At 49.9% G+C, this 22,117-nt stretch overlaps 2 protein-coding genes across 7 annotated transcripts in view; one reads left to right on the plus strand and one right to left on the minus strand.

Annotated features, from left to right (window-relative positions):
• TLCD3B (TLC domain containing 3B) overlaps positions 1-15,911 on the plus strand; it is a 27,339-nt gene extending 11,428 nt beyond the window's left edge. Inside the window, exons 1-8 of one of the 6 annotated variants that reach the window (XM_079121532.1) lie at positions 2,636-2,774; positions 3,353-3,431; positions 5,389-5,752; positions 6,397-6,527; positions 11,098-11,181; positions 13,925-14,159; positions 14,530-14,625; positions 14,827-15,911. In XM_079121532.1, the coding sequence (XP_078977658.1) occupies positions 5,714-5,752; positions 6,397-6,527; positions 11,098-11,181; positions 13,925-14,159; positions 14,530-14,625; positions 14,827-15,114 (873 nt within the window). In that variant the 5' untranslated portion in view covers positions 2,636-2,774; positions 3,353-3,431; positions 5,389-5,713 and the 3' untranslated portion in view covers positions 15,115-15,911. Of the gene's footprint in view, positions 1-2,614; positions 2,775-3,352; positions 3,432-5,388; positions 5,753-6,064; positions 6,528-9,028; positions 10,192-11,097; positions 11,182-13,924; positions 14,160-14,529; positions 14,626-14,826 lie in introns of those variants that run through there. The other 5 variants (XM_079121536.1, XM_079121531.1, XM_079121534.1 and 2 more) reach the window with 5 other exon arrangements.
• Positions 15,912-16,057: 146 nt separating this feature from the next.
• Positions 16,058-19,769, minus strand: LOC306649971 (fertilization-influencing membrane protein). The gene is made up of 4 exons (XM_079121548.1): positions 16,849-19,769; positions 16,424-16,582; positions 16,262-16,349; positions 16,058-16,137 (listed from the first exon to the last, which is right to left on the minus strand). Exons 1-4 carry the CDS (start codon positions 16,910-16,912, stop codon positions 16,116-16,118), a joined length of 333 nt encoding a protein of 110 aa, XP_078977674.1. The 5' UTR covers positions 16,913-19,769; the 3' UTR covers positions 16,058-16,115.
• Positions 19,770-22,117: the final 2,348 nt, after the last annotated feature.

Consider the following 22,117-nt stretch of genomic DNA (forward strand, 5'->3'; position numbering starts at 1 on the left):
GAGGGAGGCGGGAGATGGCAGAGCCACCCCACATTGCCCCTTTACAATGTGGTGGCCAAAAGCGCTCTGGCTGCACTCCCAGGCAAGACTGGCTAGTACCATCTCCCTTTCTTCACAGGGGTGCCCAGACACTTCTAGAACACCCAGACAAGGGTGCACAGAGCCGTGTTGGGTTTATTTTAGGTGGTATGACCAGTTTGGCCCGCGCATGCACACACACGAGCTCTTCTCTTTCCACCTCCTTTTCAACACTTCTGAGGGCTCCAGGAGAAAGTCTCCTTCTGCTGCCAGGGCCTCTTAACACCTTTCTGTCTGTGCTTAGCTTTTGTTCTTTCTTTTAACCGAGAGAAAGCAGCCTCCAGCTCAGCATGTACGGCGGGGACATCTTCTAGCTAGAAGGTTATAGCCTGTCTTTCCATTTTACATATAGTTTTTTTTTGTTTACTTGTCTACTTACAAGTGTTCTATTTCTTATTGTGATAAAACAATTTTCCTTTTAGTCAGACACGGTGACAGTAACACATCCCTGTCATCCCAAGCACCTTGGGAGGCCCAGGGAGGAAAATAAAAAATTCAAGGCCAGCCTGGGTAACTTAGTAAGACCCTGTTTCAAAAAAAAAAAAAAAAAAAAAAAAAAAGTATCTTTTCAGAGTACAAGGTTAAAAATGGGTACTCAGGAATTCAGGCTACAAAAGAGATTCTCCTCCCGTCTGTGCCACTAACTACTACCTCTGTGACCTTGGGCAAGTCACATGGCCTCTCTGTGTCTCCATTCGTTCATCTGTATAGGGAAGGTAGCAATGGTATTTCTAAAGTTTTAATGAAGAATATAGTAGATAATAGATGTGAAGGGCTTAGATTGATGTCTGGCATCTGTAAACGTTGTATGATTATTAGCTATTATTAGGTCAAATAGAACAAAAAAACAAAACAAAACCATTAACTGAGGTTCAGAGAACACTTCTTTGGATCCATTCCATCATTTTACACATCAAGGAACACAGGTTTGGAGAAGATAAGAAGATGAGCTAGGATCTTGATAAGTTTTTTGATTCCCAGTCTCATGATCAGTCATTTTAATAAGGAACATAACTTCTCAGTCTCAACTTAGCCATTTGAAAAATGGGAGCATCTCCTTGGCTATTGGGACAGTGTACATAAGGGTGGCTCAGAATGTCAGTGTGTTGTTGCTCCTGAATTCTCAACTGGGGTAACACTACCCCCAAGGGGCACAAATTGGTTCTTGGACCAGGTACCATGGTGCACACCTGTAATTCCAGCAACTCAGGAGGGCGAGGTAGGAGGATTGCAAGTTCAAGGCCAGCCTCAGCAATTTAGCAAGGCCCTAAGTAACTTAGTGAGATTCTCTCTCAAAAAAATAAAAAGGGCTGGGATATGGCTCAGTGATAAATGGCCCCTGTGTTCAATTCCTAGTATCCCTCAAAAATTGGTTCTTGGGGGCAAAAAATTCTTATTCTCTTTAATATATGAAGCGTAAATATACATAAATGGGTGTACAATACATCTGTGTTATTAAAATTTCATGATGGGGGCTGGAGATCTGGCTCAGTGGTAGAGTGCTTCCCTAGCATGTGTGAAGCCCTGGGCTCAATCCCTAGCACCTAAAACAATTAAGAAAAAACAATCATGATGGCAGCAATTAGGGAAAAAATACTCTCTCTCTCACACACACACACACACACACACACACACACACACACATTAAAGGCTCCTTAGGAGAGCAGTAATGGGGGGAAAAAGTTGAGAAATACTGCTGTAAATCCAAGGCTGTCCTACGTGGATTGTTACCCACTGGTTGTGAAATCATGACCAGCATTTGGGGGAACCACATAAAAAGGTCACAGGGCACTGCACATAAGGGTCAGTCAGTATTGTGAGGAAGTTCTCTGGGTAGAAAGTACAACTCAGTGGTAAAGCACATGCTGGGCATGCTCAAGGCCCTGGCTTCAATCCCCAGCACTAATAATAATAATAATAATAATAATGGTAGTAAAGTTTGGGCTGGGAGTGTGGCTCAGTGATAAAGCGCTTGCCTAGCATGTGTGAGGCACTGGGTTCGATTCTCAGCATCACATATAAATAAATGAACAAAATAAAGGTCCATCAACATATAAAAAAATTTAAAAACATAATAATAGTAAAGTTTGCTTTCAGTTCAGTGTGTGTGTACTGAGTCATAAAATAAAAGGTAACTCTGGGGGTCACTGTGAAAAAGTTGAAAGCCATTACTCTAAACCACTCTTTTTCCCAGGTGTAATCCAGCAGCTCAGGAGGCTGATGCAGGAGGATCGCAAGTTTGAAGCCAGCATCAACAATTTAGTGAGGCCCTAAGCAACTTAGTGAGGCCCTGTTTCAAAAAAAATAAAAATGACTGGGGTTGTGGCTCAGTGGTTAAGCGCATTGGGTTCAATCCTTGGTGCCAAATATTAATAATAATAATAAATGAATAAGTAAAATAAAAATTAAAAATAAAGAAAAGGGTTGGAGATGAAGCTCAGAAATAGATGGCCTCTGGGTTCAATCCCCAGTACAGAAAAAAATAAACAATCAGACAGACAGACCACTGTGTGCCCCCTCATCCTTTACTTCTCAGGCAAGCCTGCGCAGCCTTGGACTGACTGGCTTAAAAGAAGATGATATTGGTGACAAGAGAAAAATGTAGGAGAGGATTCAGAAGCCAGTGAAGCGGGGACCCGACCTTTCCCAGCTCATGGCCCCGGAGCTCTCCACCCTTCCTTATTCTGCGTTCCAGGGTAAGCCACACGTCCAGGGCAACACCACCACCCCTCAGCGCCAGAGAGGCGCTGGCCTTGCCTATTCCTGCCTCTGCCCCCGCTTTCCTCCACCTGCCCCTCTCCTCCCAACTTGGAGGCAGCAGTCACGTGGCACTAAGACTGAGTTGCTGTTCTGCCCTTGACTGTGCCACCTGGGGCAAGTCGCTTAGCTCCCAGAGCCTCAGTTTTCTCAGCAGTAAGATGGGAGCATCGTTTGGAAGGTGGTAGGGAAAACGGAATGAGAGGGTAGAGATATTTGAATGCTTCGTGTGCTGTGGGTGCTCACGGTGATAGTAACTGAATGCTGTGGGAAGTCATTTACGTACATTATCTCTATTTAATCCTCACAATGAACCTGCGCAGAGGAGGGCAGACTCCAGGGACAGGTTGGCCTGGTTTCAAATCCCAATTCAAATGGCTTTCAGTGTGTGTGGGCTGAGTCATGAAAGAAAAGGTATCTCTGGAAATCTTTTTCTTTTTTGTTTCTTTTCTCTTCTTTTCTCTTTCCTCTTTCCTCTTTCTTCCCCCTGCCCCTTCCTTCCTCCCTCTTCTTTTAGACATCATCTCACTGTTGTTGGCTGGAACTCTTGAGATCACAGGATCCTCCTGCCTCAGCCTTTGACTTGCTGGAAACAGGTGTGCATCACCAAGCTCGACTCATCTGTCATAACTTTAAAGGCAACCTGGATTTCTTTGTTTGTGAGCTGTGCTGTCCTTTTAAAAAGGAGCTTTCACTGGGCACAGTGGTTCATACCTGTAATCCTAGAAACTCTAGAGGCTGAGGCAGGAGGACCATAAATTTGAGGTCGGCCTCAGCAACTTAGCAAGATCCTATCAAAATAAAAAGGGCTGGGGCTCATGATGAAAAATGTGAAACCCAATCATATCAGGGACCTTAACAGTTTGTTATTAATGCATATTAACTATATATACCACTAGCAAAAAAATCCACATTTTAAGTAAAAAAAGATTTTTACTAGTTGTACTAGAATATATAATATATATGTATATATGTGTGTATATAAAATAGCACAATCTTTTAAAATCAAGCTGTGTCAATCCATTTGGAGTTAATTTTTGAGGCAAAGCAATTCTCATATATCCCTCGTCCTTCATTTTACTATTTTGCAACTTCATATATTAAAATACAAAAACACTCAGGAATACAACTTAAATTTATGTTAACTATTCATTAAAATTAATTAAACTTAAAAAAAAAAAAGGTCTGGGGCTGTAGCTCAGTGGTAGAGCACCCCTGGGTTCAATCCCTAGTAACCCTCCCCACACACACACAAAAGAACTTTTCTCTCACCCCCATATATAATGACTTCTGTTTACATCATATTGACTGGGCATGTAACCACCAGAGTAGCTGGGAAAGTAGTTTTTAAAACAGACATATTCAGTTCCCAAGAAAAGAAGGAAGGTGAGACTGGATACTGGTCACTGGTTAGGCAACCAGAGGTCTCATCTTAAATAACTGGATCTTGCTTTTGGTTTAATCTTTAATTTTCAGAGGCCCATGGTGGAGCTCGAAGTAGTTAAGAAGCAAGAACTGTTAACAGATGTAAACTCTGGAAATGTGAATTAAGATGTTTAAATAGTATGTAGGGGTATTTTTTTCTCCTTAAAAAAAAAAAAAACTTTCATGAGTTCAATCCCCAGCAGCAAAACAAACAAACAAAACCCTTTAATTCCTTTCGGACAATGAGTTTCCTATATCTGCTTAACACTATAGAGACTAATAGATTGAGAAAATATGGTTGAAAGAAAACTCGACTTCACGCCCTTTCCTGACTGTAACCTTGGGGAGGTACCACGCCTTTCTGTACCTCTGTTTTCTTTCTTTTCTTTTTAATTGTAAATAGATACCATAGCTTTCTTTTTTATGTGGTGCTGAGGCTCGAACCCAGTGCTTCCAACGTGGGAGGCAAGTGCTCTACCACTGAGCCACAACCCCAGCCCTGTACCTCCGTTTTCTCATCTGTAAAGTAGATACAATAATAATCCCTACCCACAAGGTTATTGTGAAAATAGATTTGATGTTTTTAAGCACTCAAATCAGAGTCTGGCCCACAGTAAATTAAATGTAATGAGTTGTCGTCATTATGATCTCAACCTCACAGAAGAAGATCCTGAGGCCCACAGAGGTTCTGCTCACCATCCTTCAGGGAGTGAAGAGTCACAATTTCCTTGGCATTTTTTATTTTTGTATTTACTTATTTGCAATACTGAGGGGGTGCTCTACCACTAGCTACATCCCTTTATATTTTTTTCCTTTTGAGACGCCAGCAGGGCCACTTTTCTACTGCCCTTTTTTTTTTTTTTTTTTTTTCGGTAGCAGGGGCCCTCAACCGCTGAGCCACATCCCCAGTCCGTTTTTTGTTTCTTTACTTTTGAGACAGGGCTCACTGAGTTGCCTAGAGCCTCATTAAATTGCTGAAGCTGGCCTTGAATTTAAGATCTTCCTGCCTCAGCCTCCCGAGCCACTGGGATTAGGGGCGTGAGACATCGCAAGGGGCTTCTCTACAGCCCTTAAAGCGATAACCGGCCTTTCTTATCCTCCCTCTTCCTCCTACTCCTTTTCTTTCAGCTCCGCCCCCTGAAATGCAGCTGTCCATCAAGCCATCAACGAATTCTAATTGGCTAATTCTACGCAAGGCGCTAGAACACCCTGCCCACTTCCGCCAGAGCAGAAATAAATGATAGGGCACCTGTGTCAAGAGGTTGGCCAATGGGAGGGTGATGCTCCTGTCGCTCCAACTGCCTCAGCAGAGCAGCCTCGTGCCCTTGCAGTTTGACATCTTCCTTGTAGCCTTAGAAGGTCCCTTCAAAACCACTCCAGGGATGGAGGATGGCAGGCCCCGACGACCTGCGTCCCTCCTGCACCTTCCCCACTCCTCTCCTCCTTGGAGCGGATGGGAGGGGAGGCTGTGCCAGGCAAAAATAATATCTATGTAAATATCCGTGTTTTCAGGGTTTCCTTTTTCTTTTTTCTCTTTTTTCTTTTTCGTTTTTATGGGGTAATAATCACTTTGGCTTTTTTTTTTTTTAATGTTATTTTAAAATTTCAAGTATTTTGACAATTTGAACACCCCCTCCCTTCCTTTTTCCAAGTTTTGGGTGCTGAGGAGAAACATCAACCTCCCTCTCAGTCCTCCCACCTTGTCGCTGAGAGGTGAGGCCCTGTGAGAAGTCTGAGCTCCTCGGTGGAGGGAGGGGTGACAGAAGAACAGAGCATGGATCCAGGTGGAGTCGAGAAAGGGCAGGCACATCACTGCGGTGGAGGAGAGAAGCAATTGTAATGTGTAAGGTGGACTTGGAGGTGTAGGCTAGCTTCAGGGATTACAGGAAAAATGAATGAAATAACACTGGGTTCAAAACAAAATGAAACAGAATAGATAGATAGATAGATAGATAGATAGATAGATAGATAGATCCCACCAAGATGTTCAATTGTCCTGGATGAAGGATGTTAAAAATGCAATAAGGATCAAAAAGAGGGGTATGACTTTCAATGGATGCAGTTGAATGAATCTCATGGACTGCTCCTGAGTCAAGGCGTCCTCATGACCATTTCTTTTCACCTTCTTTACTTCAGACAGGTATGACCCTGCTCTTTGTACTAGGTTGCATCTTCTTCCCATTGTGCTTCATTGTCCTCCGTTGGGGCCTGCAGAAACACACCAGTCTGGAGATGGAGACACAAGAGGCTGTTTTGGTGGCATCCAAGTAAGAAGACCAGGATGAGAGTATCTTTCATGGGGCCAGGGCTGGTGGAGCTGATCTCTTAATTTCAGGAAGTAGTAGTGGTGGAAGCAGGAGAATGTGGGGTCTGGAGGGGCAGGGGGTTAGGAGTCAGAAGATACTGGTTGTGGAATCTTTTACAAGTCCTTTAGCCTCTGAGCTTTAAATCCCTCATTTGGAAATGGGTTTAATAATTATAACACACCCTTTCCTTTCTTCATGGAGATGTTTAGGCGAGAGTCATGTGAAATAGCATCTCTCAAGGAGGAACTGCAAATTCCTGCAAATAACACAAGGATGTAGGTTCTGTGGGGATATCATGAGCTGGAGGACTCCATCTAATGTGGGCAGCAGGTGCTCAGCTCCAGCAAGACATTATGGAGGCTGGGTGGGTAATGCATGCCCATAATCCCAGTGACTCCGAAGGCTGAAGCAGGAGGATCATAAGTTTGAGGCCAGTCTGGGCAACTTTGAAACCCTGTCTCAAAATAAAATAAGAAGGGCTGGGGATGTAGCTTGGTGGCAAAGTGCTGCTGGGTTCCATCCCCTGTACTGCAGAACAAAACAAAAAACAAACAGTAAAACCATTATGTTACCTGTTCTGATTCTTTCTTAAAAGAAGTTAAGTTTCCTTTCCTTTCTTTCTTTCTTTCTTTTTTTTTTTTTTTTTTTTTTTTGTACTACTAGGGATCAAACCCAGGGCCTCAAACATACTTGGCAAGTGCTGTATCACTGAGCTACATCCTCTGCCTAGAAGTTGAACTTTTCTGTGATCTGCCAATTTTGGATCATTGACAATAAGTTTGAATTTAAGAAAATCCTATACTTTGCTGACAACACCACACTGGTGAAACAACATGTGAGTGGCCTTGGTGTGGTGACACACACCTGTAATCCCAGCAGCTGGGGAGACTGAGGCAAGAGGATTGCAAGTTCAAGGCCAGCCTCAGCAAATTAGTGAGGCCCTGAGCAATTTAACAAGACTCTGTTGCAAAATTAAAAAAAAAAAAAAATTAAAAGCCGGGGAAGTAGCTCAACGGCAAAGCATTCCTAGGTTCAATCCTGAGTACCAATAAATGTGGGGTCCATTGAGCCCTCATGCTGCAAGTTTATGATCCATTTGACATAGTTTAATATAAATGTGAGCTATGTCAAACCATAGATAGGAGAGCAAGTATTCAGAAGGCAGAATTCATTAGGTTGTCTAAGTGGGCAGACAAAAAAAAATCACACACAGAAAAAGCACAGACCCTTGTCTCTGCTTTGATCTACTTTATCCAAAGTAAAACCACAGTTCCTTGAGCAGGTCTGTGGTCCTCAGTCAAGTAGTTTTGGTGACCTACTGTCCTCCTCCTCAGTTCCTTTTGCAGTTTTGCTCATCTTTGACTTTAAAGTTAAGCAAACATTGGTTCAATATCCAGCTTAATTTTCATAGCTGTGTTATCTTGGCAAGTTTTTGTTTTTTAAACTTCTGAACCTCAGTTTCTTCTTCGATGAACTGAGGATACCACCACACAGGAAGACTAAATAAGAATTAACATAAATCACTTCTCACTGTACCCAGAATATAATAAAGGTCAGGAAATCGGGCCCCTTTTTCTTAAGTGAAGCCCTGGGGTCAGGAAGCTAGGTTTACAAATTGTCTTTAAAACCGTTTCTAACTCCCGCCTGAGGAGAGACTTCTCCCAGTCTTTCCTATGCCACTAGAGGGCAGCACAAAATTGCAAATTCCAGCCCTAGCCTCTTTAAGGGAGGAGTGGGCTTTGGGCCTTGGAAGGCCAATTGTAGACCTGGTTGGTGCGGCATATCTCAGGGCAGCCTGGAGACTAAAGTACGGGTTGGGTAGCAGGTCCCATGTTATGAAGAAGTCCGCAGAACAGTTGGTTCAGGACAGAAGGCAGGACTCCTGGCTGGGGCAGGGGAAAGTGAGGAGCAGCTCTGAGTTGGGCTAGTTGACCTTGACCAAGTCACTGGACCTCACTTTCTTAGTGATTGAAAGAGGGGTCAATCCAGCCAATCCCTGAGACCCCTTTCCTCTGTGAAATTGGGTTGTTCTGTGAAATGGCAGAGGAAGGGGAACCAGGAGCAAAAGAAAGTGATGGATGCCTTGGGAGCTAGGGGAGGCCAGGCAATCTGAGGCTGGAGCCTCCTGAGCTCCAGGTGGGTTTCCTTTGAGTTCCTGCCATTTCTTAACTTTGTAACTCTGGGAGCATCGCTTAGTGCCTAGGACCATTTCCTGACCTGTAGAAAGGGGACAAGCAGAGCCACCTGGTGCTTTTTCATTAGTAGATGAGGACATGGGGCAATTCCGCAGCAGAGTTAGGGGTACATACAAGGTGCCTCATGCATCTCAGTTCCCTCCTTCTCACGGCGGTGAAGCGGGGTCTCTGGGTCTGAAGGACTCTGTCGAGATCCACCACTTCCTCCAGTTCCCTTCCCCAGGGAATCCTCTCTTTGGCTGGAGTGGACGCTCCTAAGCTGAAATCCCAGGCAGGCCACTATTGGGAGGCATTGGTAGTGAAGGAAGTTCCAGGCACTTCAAAGCGCTGATGGGAAATGGGGTCAGGCCCATCACGGGGGTTCAGAGCCCCCTCCCAGCTGGTCAGGGAGCCCCAGGTCACCTTCTTTCCCACGAGAAGAGCTGCCTCTTCCGTGGCCCTTGTCCCCAACAGCCCCCCCTGTGCCGCAGCTGCTGTCTCTTTAAGGGCCTCCCCCTCCCTCTTTCCCTGCTCCCCCCATCTCTGTCGCAGCCGCTGCTGTGGCTCAGAGCTGCATGGGAGACGCTGCTGCAGGTCCGGTTTCTTGGTGTCTGGTCGGTGCCATCATTCCCCACCCTTCCCCCGCCCTCCCCAAGCTGGCAGCTTCCCCTCCCCCTCCCCCTCCCCACAGAGGGGGCAGGGGGCTGGGCACGAACTCTCTATAATGCCATGTGCAGTGTCCCTGCCAGGCAGCAAGGACTGTGGCGGCAACAGAGAGGAGGCGGTGGTGGCGGGAGAGCAGTGTTGACCGCTGACCACTTGCCCAGCAGCTCCTCTGGCTCCGTCCCTCCCCCCCTCCCTCCTTTCAGGGCTGGCACCTCTCCCCCCCCAGCCCGCCTCCTCGGGCCCTCCCAGTCTCCCCACGTAACCCCCCCACCTGCCGCGGCTCTCCCTCCCCTCCCCCAGCTGCATCCTCCTCCTCCTGTCCCCTCTCCCTCTCGGTCCTCTCACCAAGTCCTCCCCTGTCGCCTCCTTCCATCCCTCACCGGCTTTCTCCTGCTCCCTGCTCCCATCCTCGGGCTCCTGGCTCTGCCCGGCCAGCCCTCTGTCCCTGTGTCCCCAGTCTGATCCAAAGTCCCATTCTCCCTGCCTCTGGTCCAGCTCCCTTGTCCCATCCCGTCCCCGCCCTGTCCCCTTTGTGCCCCTTCCTCTCTCTCTCCCCCTCCCTCCCTGGCTCGGCATCCCTGTTCCACCTCTGACTCCTCCAGCTCTGCCTCTCTGCCCCTTCTTGACCCGCTTGTCTCCCTGCCTGAGTCCTGAGCCACCATGCTGACCCCAATGGTGGCTGGGGGGGTGGTGTTCCCCGGACTCTTCCTCCTCTCCAAGAACACGCTCCAGCGGCTGCCCCAGCTGCGCTGGGAGGAGGCCGACGCGGTCATTGTCTCAGCCAGGTAAACGGCTTCCCTTCCCTGAGCTCAGTCTCCCTCTTTCTCAGGCTTTGTGGGGACAGAAGGGACCCCGTCACTTCCCTGGACCCGTGGCCCCCCGTGAGGATGGGGAGCCCCTGCAGTGGTGGTCAGTGGGCTTTTCCTCCAAGTCTCCTTCCCTCCTGGGGGCCTTACTCACCTTCCCAGGAGACCTCACCAAACCCAGCCATCTGGTCTACTAGTGTTCAGACTGCTTTTCTTTCCTTCCCCCAGTCACCCTCCCACCCTCCAAAACAGGGCCAGCATGTGACTAAAACATTCCTATAAGATGTCAGGGAACCAAGGGGTAGAGCGCCATGTGTGAATCAGGATGAGTGTTTGGGGACGAGGCAGAGAGTGAATGGTGGAACTCTACCAAGGACCAGCACTGGGAAGGGGAGCTCAGTGGTGCTCAAGGAGAGAGTGGGAAAGTGTCCAGGAGGAGTTTGGGGTCACTGTGGGGACAGGGGTCAGAGCGATGGGTGGCATGGTGACCAGGCAGCCGAGTGGTGCAGACACAGCACAGGCCCCCCTTCCCCTCCTGGGTGTCCCCTCCCAAGCAGAGGCTTCGCTCTCAGCCACACATTCCCAGCACTGTCTCAACTTAGGATGACCTCCCGGTGTCCTGAGAGGAAGGCCACTACGTATTCACAAACCAAGGGCAGGAAGGAGGCCATGAGGAATGGGGCAAACTGAGGGACAGTGGCCAAGCAAATCTGGACCCTGGAGGTGGCAGTGGTAGGGTGCATGAGTCTGGGCACTCAGGGCCTTGGGAGGTAAGCCTCCTGGTCCTGAGAAGCAACCAAACCCAAAGCAAATAACTACTAATAAAGAGGAGCCATCAAGGCAGGTGTCTCCTCCCCTCTGCCACTCCTCCCTCTGTCCCCTTAGGCTTGTATCATCTGTCCAAGCCATCATGGCCTCCACAGCTGGCTACATCGTCTCCACCTCCTGCAAGCACATCATCAATGACCAGTAAGTGCCACATGCTACCTCTGCCCAAGTCCCTCGTCTATTATGTGTGTGACCCCAGAATACCCCAGATCTTCCGGGGAACTGCCCATGGTCCCCAAGCTCTTCACTTGGGCCTGAGCAAGTTCCCTGCCACAGTTGCAACTCAACACCAGGGATAAATTTATCCCATGTTGTCCTCAAAGGTCAGAACCGGGGGAGCAGGCATGGGGATCAAAGAGAATCCTCAAAGTGATTCCTGGTCGGCTTCCTGGTCTCTTGTATTGTAGTGGGCTCTGAATGTCATTTCCTCCAGTCTCCGCCTACACTTACACCCCTCGGACCCTTCTTCCAACCAGCACCCAACTGGGGTGCTCTCCTCCTCATGCTGGGCTCACCCCTCAACTCCTCCCAGAATTCAGGTGTCCTGCCCCAGCTCCCTGCTCTCTAGAGGGAGAAGAAGAGAGATGACACCAACAAGGCCACTGAGGGTCAGGCAGTAGGGGAAGGGAGGAAGGGAGGGCAAACAGGCCAAAATTTGGCATTGACAGCTGCTGCAGTGCCTGGCGCTTGCCAGAAAGGCCCAGGCCGGAGAGGTGGGGCAGGAGGAGGAGGAGGAGCAGGAGGTGGGCCCTGTCCATGGTGCTGACCGGCCTGTCCTGGCTGACCACAGGCTGCTGCAAGTTGCCTGCCCAAGACACCTGCCCCTCACCCTTAGCTTCTGGTTCTGCTCTCCTTGTCTGGTGTCCCTGGAGCCCCAGGAGACATCTTCTGGATGATCCTGATCTAGAGGTGTCCCCTGTTCTCCTTTTGCCTCTTTTCTGGTAGGTGAGTCTCTCCTCTGTGAGAAGGAACTGAGTTGGGTGGCGAACGCCTAGAACAGTCCTTGGCTTAACTCTTTCTTCAGACCGTGCCCAGTGACTTGGCTTCTTCTCACCTTCTCCACACCCTTTCCAGCCACTGGGTCCAAGATAAGCCTGGGCTTCCAGGAATTCCTTCCTCATGCCTTCTTACCCAGAGGTCACCTTTTGGCTCTTGCATTTCCTCCCCCACCTCCAGGTCTGCTCTTGTCCCTCCTTCCCCCTTTAATCCTCAGGTGGGTAGGGAGGATCGGGGTTAATCCAGGGGCAACAGCTGTTCCTACTTCTGAGCACCTAATTGCTGAGAGGGTGGGGATGGGACTTAACACTCCACATGGCAGCCCAGGGCCTGGGGCCCCTCTGCATCCTCCCCCCCTACTCCAGGGTCCCATCTGGCCCATCCTCATCATGTCGACTGGGCCAACTCGCTGGGCCGTTTCCTGCTATAACTATAACTTCTCCCAGGCCTGTCTGGTCCTTTCCCACCTGGTCCCTGTGCTATTGCCCTTTGCTTCTAACCAGCTGCCTCTCCTCTCTCACACCCAGAACCACTGCACCATTGGCCTCAAGTTCTTCTCTCCCTGAAATCATCCCTGTGACAGTGGGCTGCCTGGCCCCTTCAGACCAGCCCCCCAGGGCACGCCTTCTGCTTCCCACATGCCCCACACCCTGTCCCCAGCTGACCTCCACCCGGGTCCTCCGCTCCTGCCCCCAGCAGCTCCTCACATGTGGCCCTAGCTCTTTCTCTATGAAGTGCCTCTAACTGACTTTGCTTTTGTCCCCTGGTTAGCTGGACAGGCTCCCCTGGGCTTGCCTTTTGGACCTCCCACTCTTGCCTTAGACCTGTCTCAGGACTGCAGGAAGTGCCACTGTGCTGACTCAAGAAGAAAAATGCAGTGTTGCATATTCATGTACTTCTCATTTTTGTTTACTCTCAGCGTGTAGAACTTTCTCTGTCCTTGGCACCTTTTGCTCAGCGTTTTCTTCTTAATGCTTGGCGGGACCTGAAAAAGCAAGTGAACCGGCCACCTTCAGGCAGGACATGCAGCATCTTGCCAGCAGGGCTGAGTGAGAATGAGAGCTTCCCATGGTTATTCCTTGGCTTAGTCTCTCCAAGACTCAGTTTCCTCATCTGTACAATGGAGATGAAAACCATGCCTACTTTTTATGGAGGGCTTTTTGTTTTGTTTTTGGTACTGGGGATTGAACCCAGGGATGCTTAACCACTGAGCCACATCCCCAGCCCTTATTTATTTATTTTGAGACAGGGTCTTGCTAAGTTGCTTAGGGCCTTGCAAACTTGATGAGGCTGGTCTCAAACTTGCAGTCCTCCTGCCTCAGCCTCCTGAATTGCTGGGATTACAACTGTGTGCTACCACGACTGGCTTTTTGTAGGGTCTTTGTGAGGAGTAAATAAGTTTACGCAATGTAGAGATTTAGATATCAGCATAGCACCTGGATGTACTAAGCGAACAATTGGTCTTCAACAACAGAAGACCTTCTCCTTCTTGCATGCTTTATCCTAATCTCAGCTCTCTGCCCTTTGATCTATAGGTGTTTTCTGATCTCCTTTCCTTTTTCCCCAACTATATGGGAGAGAAAGAGAAAGAGGGAGGTAGGGAGGGACAGCACACAAGCACAGCACAGTGGTTTCCAAGGCCTGTCTGGTTTGAATCGCAGCCCCAACATTTAGCAGCTGTGTGACTGTGTGACGTTGAGCAAGTTGCTCACCCTCTGCCCTTCGGTTCCATCATCTGTAACTCACTTCCGTCTCATCTGAGACTTCACTTCCATCTCAGGGTTGTGAGCATCCTTGAGATCTGACTCGGATGGAGCACTGGGCGCTGGTGGCACCGGGAGCTGTCCATTCCCTTTCCTCCTGACCCCTCCTTCTCTTTGCCCAACAGACACTGGCTCTCCTCTGCCTACACGCAATTCGCAGTGCCCTACTTCATCTACGACATCTACGCCATGTTCCTCTGCCACTGGCACAAGCACCAGGTCAAAGGGCATGGAGGGGATGACGGGGGACCCAGAGCCCCGGGCAGCACCTGGGCAGTGGTGCGTGGCTACTTGCACAAGGAGTTCCTCATGGTGCTCCATCACGCTGTCATGGTGCTGGTGTGCTTCCCCATATCTGTGGTGAGTCCTCCCAGAGCCCGGTGGGCTGGGTCGGGTGCGGAGGGCTTGTCCCTCACATCACACCAGCTGCAGGAGCCTGGGAGCCCTAGCAGCAGGACAGTGGAGAGACATTTGCTAGCATCAGCCCAGCCGTGGTCACAGGAAACACAAAGGTCTAGAATCAGCCGGCCTGGCTGGACTGTGCCCAGCTGTGGCACTTTGTGGAGCCTCAGCCTCCTCCCCTGTGGTGGAAGGTGCCATCTTACCTGCGGGATTCCAGGAGGGATACCACAGGCAACGTATTCAGACTCTCAGCGTTAAGTGGCTCCAAAAGTGACAGGGGAGAGAGGAAGGGCAGAACTGCCCCTCACCCTCCTGCCTCTCCTCTCAGGTGTGGCGACAGGGGAAGGGAGACTTCTTTCTAGGCTGCATGCTGATGGCAGAAGTCAGCACCCCCTTCGTCTGCCTTGGCAAGATCCTCATCCAGGTGAGAGGGTACCTGAGGGCGCAAGAGCTGATCAGAGGGCACGGGCGGGGCAGGCATGTTCAGGGACCTTCTGGTACTCTTTAAGGCCAGGCACAGTGTCAGGCATGGGGGGAGATGCAGGTGGGCTAGAGAGGAGGCAGCAGGGGGTGGGGTGGCTCTGGGGCCTCCACTCCCACCCTGTCCCCTGTGCTCTGTCCACAGTACAAGCAGCAGCACACGCTGCTGCACAAGGTGAACGGGGCCCTCATGCTGCTCAGCTTCCTGTGCTGCCGGGTGCTGCTCTTCCCCTACCTGTACTGGGCCTACGGGCGCCACGCCGGTCTGCCCTTGCTGGCCGTGCCCCTGGCCATCCCAGCCCATGTCAACCTGGGCGCCGCGCTGCTCCTCGCCCCCCAGCTCTACTGGTTCTTCCTCATCTGCCGGGGGGCCTGCCGCCTCTTCCGGCCCCGAGGCTCCCCACCACCCTCTCCCTGTCAGACCCAGGATTGAGGGTGGGGCCTGGGGACGCTCCCCACCTGCACCCCACCCGGTGGGGACAAGGCTCTGGGACTGGCGGGTGGGGGTTGGGAGCCAGGGGCCCCTTGCCTTGACAGCCCAGGACTGACAGCTGGACTCAGAAGGAGGAGGGGCATCTTCCCTCAGGGGCTGAGGACAGGACCAGGTGACTGGAAGGCAGGGAGAGAGGGGACCTCTTCTCCCACAGTGCCGAGTAGGGCGGTGAGCCCATTCCACATGCCCCTGTGCTGGAACAGCCATGGAAAGGAGGGGAGCCTACTCCCCACCTGCTGAGGGCTGGAGGGACTGTGGGGAGACGACAGGGACTCAAGGGGACCAGGAGTCAAAGGACATGGGGGTGGCCCTGCTGCCAAGGACATCCCAGCCCCTCTGCTGCAAACCCCTCTCTGCTCCTGGTCACCTGGGAGAGAGAGGACACCCTAACTCACCCATGGGCCTCGAGGGGTTCGCGCCTCCTCACAGCTCCTCTCCAGGAGGCCGGCCTGAGGAATTTTATTTATTTTATTTATTCGCCCAAATTCAAACTAATTTGTTGGGGTGGGGGGAGGGAGGTGGCTGCTACCCCCACCCCCGCCTTCCCAGTGCTGAGCAACCCCGGGGGCAGGTGAAGGGCGCCCAGCCCCTTCCCATCAGGCTGCACATCTTGCCCTCGGGCCCTGGCATGTCCCTGGTGCTACAGACCTCTCAAGGCTTCCTCCAATCTGGGGCCGGGGGACCCTGGGAGGTGCTTTACAGACCGCTAATAAAGACGATCTGCGTCTGCGTGAACGCCACCATGATTGTCTTCGCCCAGTTCTTTGGGGTTGGGAAGGAAGGAGGTGGGGGCCTGGGGAATGTGGAGCAGAATAACCAGAGAAGGCAGCACCCCCACCCCAGTTGGTTGCTGAGAAGTCAGGGAGGAAGAAAGCCAGGACCTTTATTTATCAGCAGAGGAGGGTAGATTTGGGCTTCATCCAGGGCCCTTGTGAGGCTCCTTAGGCCCCTTTCTGGAAGCTCCTGTGGGGTGAGGAGGTCCGAGGAGAAGGTCATACACCACACCACCTCCCTCCCCTGCACTTGGGTCTTCCCACCTCTCCTTTCCCTAGGAAGGTGCAGGGGTGGGGCCGGGGGCAGGTCTCACATGTGGGTGCAGAACTGGAAAAGGAGGAAGAGGAAGGCCACCACCAGGGCTCCCACCAGGATGTGATGGAAGAGGCCCGGGCTGGAACCTGCCAGACAAGGAGGTCACGGGCAGCTCTCCTGCAGCCAGAGGAGGGAGGCCCTGTCCCAAGCTGGCTCATACCTGAGTTAACAAAGACCACAGGTCTCTCTCCAATAAACCGGGCCACAGCCAGAATGCTGGCGTGATCTGAGTCTGGGTAATCAAAGAAGTCAACTCTGTCTATGAAGAATGGAGACTCTGTTCCTGAGGCTGAAGCCTTGGTGCTCTTTGGGCTGGGTGCTAGGGTCCAGAGCAAAATCTGTGACAACAGCCAAGCAGACCCCTGCCCGCCACCCCAGAGGCAGAGGCTGACTCTCGACTCTAGATTTTGTTTCCTCTAGTGTCAGCTGAGGTCCTATGAGAGGCCCATGCTGGCTGAGATGGGGAGGATGGGAGAAGAGGTGGAAGGAAGAGAAAAGGCCCAGGGATAGGCTCCAGTTCCTCAGGGGGATTGTCCCTGTCCCCAAGCCTCTTTCCTTCCCTCCACTCACTAGGCAGCTTCCCACCTGTTTCTATGGCCCCCAGTCCAGCCAGCCACACCCACATGGGAACCCACTGCCACAGCCTCATGACCCCTTCTTTTACAGGGGTAGGGCTCTATGATGTCACAGCTCAGAGCCTTTCTGATGTCATACTCTGGGATGAGAGGAGAGGAAAGAGAGAAAGTGCTAGGAGCTGAATCATTCCCCCAAGCCCTGAAGCAGAAGCAAGAGGTTGGGGCCCACAGAGCCCCTTCGTTGTTTAGGACAACGTGATAAGTCAGGAAGCGTAGGGGGGCCAGGGCGTAGGTCAGGGGCAGAGTGTGTAGCATGTGCTAGGCCTTGAGTTGGATTCCCAGCACCACAAAAAATAATAAATACACAAAGAAAATAATAGTGGTGGTTCCAGAACTTATATATAGTTGGGATTGCATGGGGCAATCTTTCCAAAATCTGGGGCCATGGATTTATATAGCAGACACATTTTTGGGATAAGAGACAAGGCTACACACCTCAGTTGTCCCTTGGACCAACCACAGGTAGTGTCTATTGGGTGTTTATTAACGTGACAGGTACTTTGCATAAAGCAGCTCAACTGACTACTGCAATTCCCTACCAAGTTGGTGTCCTTGCCCCGACTCTACGGATGACAGAAACAGCACAAAAGGGAAAAGGAGTAGAGGAAATGTACACTTCTGGGGGTGTCTTTTCCTCCCTGGGGTCCCCCCTTGCATTGTGCCCCAAGTTCAGAAGTTCAGGGACACAGGGCTCTCCCCCACCCACCTCCAAAGCTTGTCTTAGTGCTCAGCAGAGAATGACCCTGGAGTCCACCACCAAGAGAAATAGCAGGCTTTGCCCACCAGGTGGCAGCAGTGTCCAGGCCTGCCGACCTCGCCTCCTCACCAGGGATGGCACAACTGGGCACCTCCAGCACCCTCAGCGCCAGTTCCAGCCTCTCCCCACAGGCTGCATCTGGCGCAGTAGGAAAACGGATGGTTGGGACTGGTGGCCTGGGGGGTCATCACAGAGCCTCTGAAGACTCCCCTATGTCTCTGTTTGTCCTCTGGTGGATTCCTCCACTGTCTTCCGTCTCTAATCCTGCTGTTCCCTCTCAGTCACTTTCCAACAGTCATTCACTCCTGTGGCCTCATCTCAGCTTGCAAGAGTTAGCTCCCCTCTGATTGGTAGGTAGGCCGGTCCCTGGCCAGGGACACTTGAGGCTCTCCTTGGACTTAATACACAGACGCCTAACTGTGTGCCACAGTCTCTGAGAGTTCCTTGAATTGTCCCAGAGCCAGAGGCATGTCCAGCCCACAGATGGCGCTCCTTCCTCCTCCATTGGGTTCCTCTCTTCTCTTCCCTGCCTTGGGGACCTCAAAGTACCAGCCTGCCTGTTCCCCACAAGGCAAACTGGGAGTCTCTTGCCATAGCAGCCTCTATTTCCTAAACAACAAAAAAGCCCAGAGAGGAGAAAATGGGGGAAAGAGGAGGGGAAATAACGTGGATGGGCCTCCTTAGGAAATGGTTCACTTGGGCTGCTTTCCCCTACACTTATCTCTTCGAAGTCACAGGGCATAAGAAGGACAGCAGGGATGGTTGCTATTCCCACCCTGCAGAACACTGCTGCTCTCTCTACCAGACAAGGCCCTTTGGATGAGTGGATTATCTGTTCACCCTTTCATCTAACCATTAAATAAAGGTATTGAAGGCCTGGCACAGGCCTGTATGCACATATGCCTGTAATCCCCAGAGCTCAGGACGCTGAGGCAGGAGGATCCCAAGTTCAAAGCCAGCCTCAGCTTAGTGAGGACCTAAGCAACTTAGTGAGAACCTGTCTCATAAAGCGGGGGTTGGGAGAGGTGCAGGATTGTTGCTTAGTGGTTAAGGACCCTTGGGGTCCTTCAATCCCTGGTAAACACCCCCCTGCAAAAAAGTGTACTGAGTTTCTGCTATGTGTTGGACTGGACTCTCCTCTGACTTAAAAATCACCAGGACATGTTTCTGCCCTCCGGATCACAGGAGAGAGGATCCATGGATGCGCATCCTTCTAGTATAGACAGACAACTCAACTACTGCAGGTCTCCACCTGCTGCCTCCACTCCTTCCCTGTGAATGTATTCTTCAACCTCTTCTGATGCGGCTTCATCCCCACCACTGGACCGAAGCCACTTTGGTCAAGTTCACCAGTGGCCTCTTAATTTGCCAAACCATAATGGTTCCTTCTTGATTCATTCTCTCTCAGCAGGGTGCCCCTGTCCCTGACTCTGAACACAGGAGCCACCCTCACCAATTTTTGAGATTCCTTCTCTCGCCAGCTCAGTTTTGGGTCTTCTCTTTTCCAACTATATTCTCTCCCTAGGTGATCTCATCCAGTCTCATGGCTTTAAATACCATCTATATGCTGGTGACTCACAAATGTATATTTCCAGCCTAGACCTCTCCTGGGAGCTCCAGACTCCTGCTTGATCCAATTTCCTGCTTGATGTCTTCTCTGTACGTCCAAAAGCATCTCGAACGCAAGAGATCCCAATCGAGGCTCTTGATTCTCCTACTCTAAACCTGCTCCTTAGCTCATCTTGCCATCTCAACCACTGGCCCCACCATTCCCCTGAGATGCTGTGCTCAACAGAAACAGAGACCCCTCCCTCATACCTGACAAGCCCCAAATTAAGACCTGTCGACTCCATTTCCAACAGAAATCTCAAGTCCATCTACTTTTGCTCTGCTTCCAGACTTTTCCTCGTTCAAGCCAAGGCCATGTTTCATCTGGCTTATTGCAACAGATTCCAGGACACTGCGTGAACCTGGAATCTCTGTGATTTGGGAGACTGAGGCAGGAGGATTGCAAGTTTAAGACCAGCCTCAACAAGTCAGTAAGACCCTGTCTCAAAATAGAAATAATAAAGGGCTGGGGGTGTAGTTCAGTGGTAGAGCACCCCTGGGTTCAATCCTCAGTACTGCAAAAAAAATATATGTTTATGTGTATATGTGTGAACATGTATACATATATGTATAATTAATTTATTTATTTATTTATTTATTTTGGGGTGGGGTTGTAGCTCAGTGGTAGAACAATTTTCCAGCATGCCCAATGTCCTGGGCTCAATCCCTGACATTCACACAAATATATACAATTTTAATGTATTCCTTGAAGTAACATAGACACATGGCATAAAATTCAAAAGGCACAAAAGAATGTAGGTTGGAAACTAGGTTTTTCCTATTCATGCCCTTTCGTGCCCCCACGGCAACCTCAGAGGTCACCATAGTTACCATTTTCTTGTGCAGTCTTCTGGAAATAATTTATGCAATAAATAAACACAATTAAGCTTTCACACTCAAATGGCAGCATTCCACATGTCCCTCTACACCTTGCTTTTTTTTTTAAGTTAAAATGAGATTGTGGAGATGATTCTGTACATATACAGCCTTTTTCATGGCTGTATACTATACTTTTTTGGGGGACCAGGGATTGAACTCGAGAACACTTGACTACTGAGCCACACCCTCAGCCTTATTTTGTATTTTTATCTAGAGACAGGGTCTCACTGAGTTGCTTAGCATCTTGCTTTTGCTGAAGCTGGCTTTGACCTCACGATCTTCCTGCCTCAGCCTCCCAAGCCACTGGGATTACAGGTGTGCACCACAGTGCCTGACAATACTACTATATGAAATCACGCCATAACTAACTTAACCAGTCTCTTACACATGGGTATTTCAGTTGTTTCTAAGCTTTTGGAACATGCCACAGTTAAGACCCTCAAAAGGCCAGGCATGGTAGCACACGCCTGTAATCTCAGCAGCTCGGGAGGCTGCAACAGGATCACAAGTTCAAAGTCAGTCTCAGCAACTCAGCAAGGCCCTAAGCAACTTAGCGAGACCCTGTCCCAAAATAAAACACTAAAAGGGCTGGGGATGTGACTTAGTGGTTAAGAACCCCTGAGTTCAATCCCTGGTACCAAAAAATAAAATAAAATAAAATAAAATAAAATAAAATAAAATAAAATAAAATAAAATAAAATAAAATAAAATAAAATAAATAAAATAACAAAACAAAACAGAACCTCGAACATGTGTTATTTTGCCAATGGGTCAAAGTATCTATAGGATAAAATCTTAGAAATGGAATGTCAGGGTCAAAGGGTAGGTTTAATTTGTCTTCTTGGAATCCACTGCCAGACTGACCTCTGCAGAAGTAGCGCTCCTTTACCCACAGCTCTGCTCGCATTGTGTGTTAGCAGACGCTTTGAATTTTGCCATTGGGAGTTGAAAGATGCTGCCTCAGTGTAGTTTGACTTTATATTTCTTGTACTTTAAAACAAATTGTGATAAAATAAAAACACATAAAATCTACATGTAACACAACTTACCATTTTAATCTTTTTCTTTTTTCTTTCCCTATTTTCTCTTGCATGCAAGCACTGCTCTACCATAGAACCCCATGCACAATCCTTAACTTTTTTTTTTTTTTTTTTTTTTGGTCCTGGGGGCACCCTACCCCAGCCCTTTTTCTATTTATTTTGAGAGAGGGTCTCACTAAATGATTGAGGCTAGCCTAGAACTTGTGACCCTCCTGCCTCAGCCTCCCTTCTGGGTAGATGGGATTACAGGCACGCACCCAGCTACCAGCCCTTACCGTTTTTAAGTTTATAGTTAGGTGGTGTTAAGCATATTCACAATTGTGCAACCAAAATTCTCTGTTTTAAGTCTCAGTATTGAGTGAGGCTGACAGTGCCAGGACCAGTTTGGGGCACTAGGGACTCAGAGATGAATCAGCCCCTGCTAGCTTCGTAACTCCCTGGCTGATGGGAGACAGAAATGTAAACAGGCACAGACAAAACTGTCAGCAGAGCAGAGTCTGAGGTATCTGAGGGGCAGAAGGAAAGGGGGTTTTAGGGGTGCTGCAGGAGGGCTTCTGGGAACAGGTGACCCAGGATGACCCCTGAAGAAAGGACAGGTCGCCCAGGTAGAGGTGTGTGACTGAGAGGTCCAGAGGCCTGAGGGATCAAGGTGTGTTCTGGGAGCTGCAGGTAAGGTTGCCAGCCTGTGGTGGGTAAAGTGGGTGATGAGGTCCTGGTCCGAGGTCCCTGAAGGCCACTGTGAGGACTTTGTCTCTGGAGGATGGTAAGTTTGGGGCAAATGATCTTGAAGATCAAAGGCTATAGGATTGAGGCTGGTGGCAGGTGTGAGGCAGTGCGGGGTGGGGGTGGGGGTGGCAGAGCTTCCCAAGACTGCAGGGCTCTGGGGCATTCAGGACCGAATCCAGACCCGCCCCCCACCCCCACCCCCGACACAC

The sequence above is a fragment of the Sciurus vulgaris genome (assembly GCF_902686455.1).
Source record: "Sciurus vulgaris genome assembly, chromosome: 18".
Taxonomy (NCBI): Eukaryota; Metazoa; Chordata; class Mammalia; order Rodentia; family Sciuridae; genus Sciurus; species Sciurus vulgaris.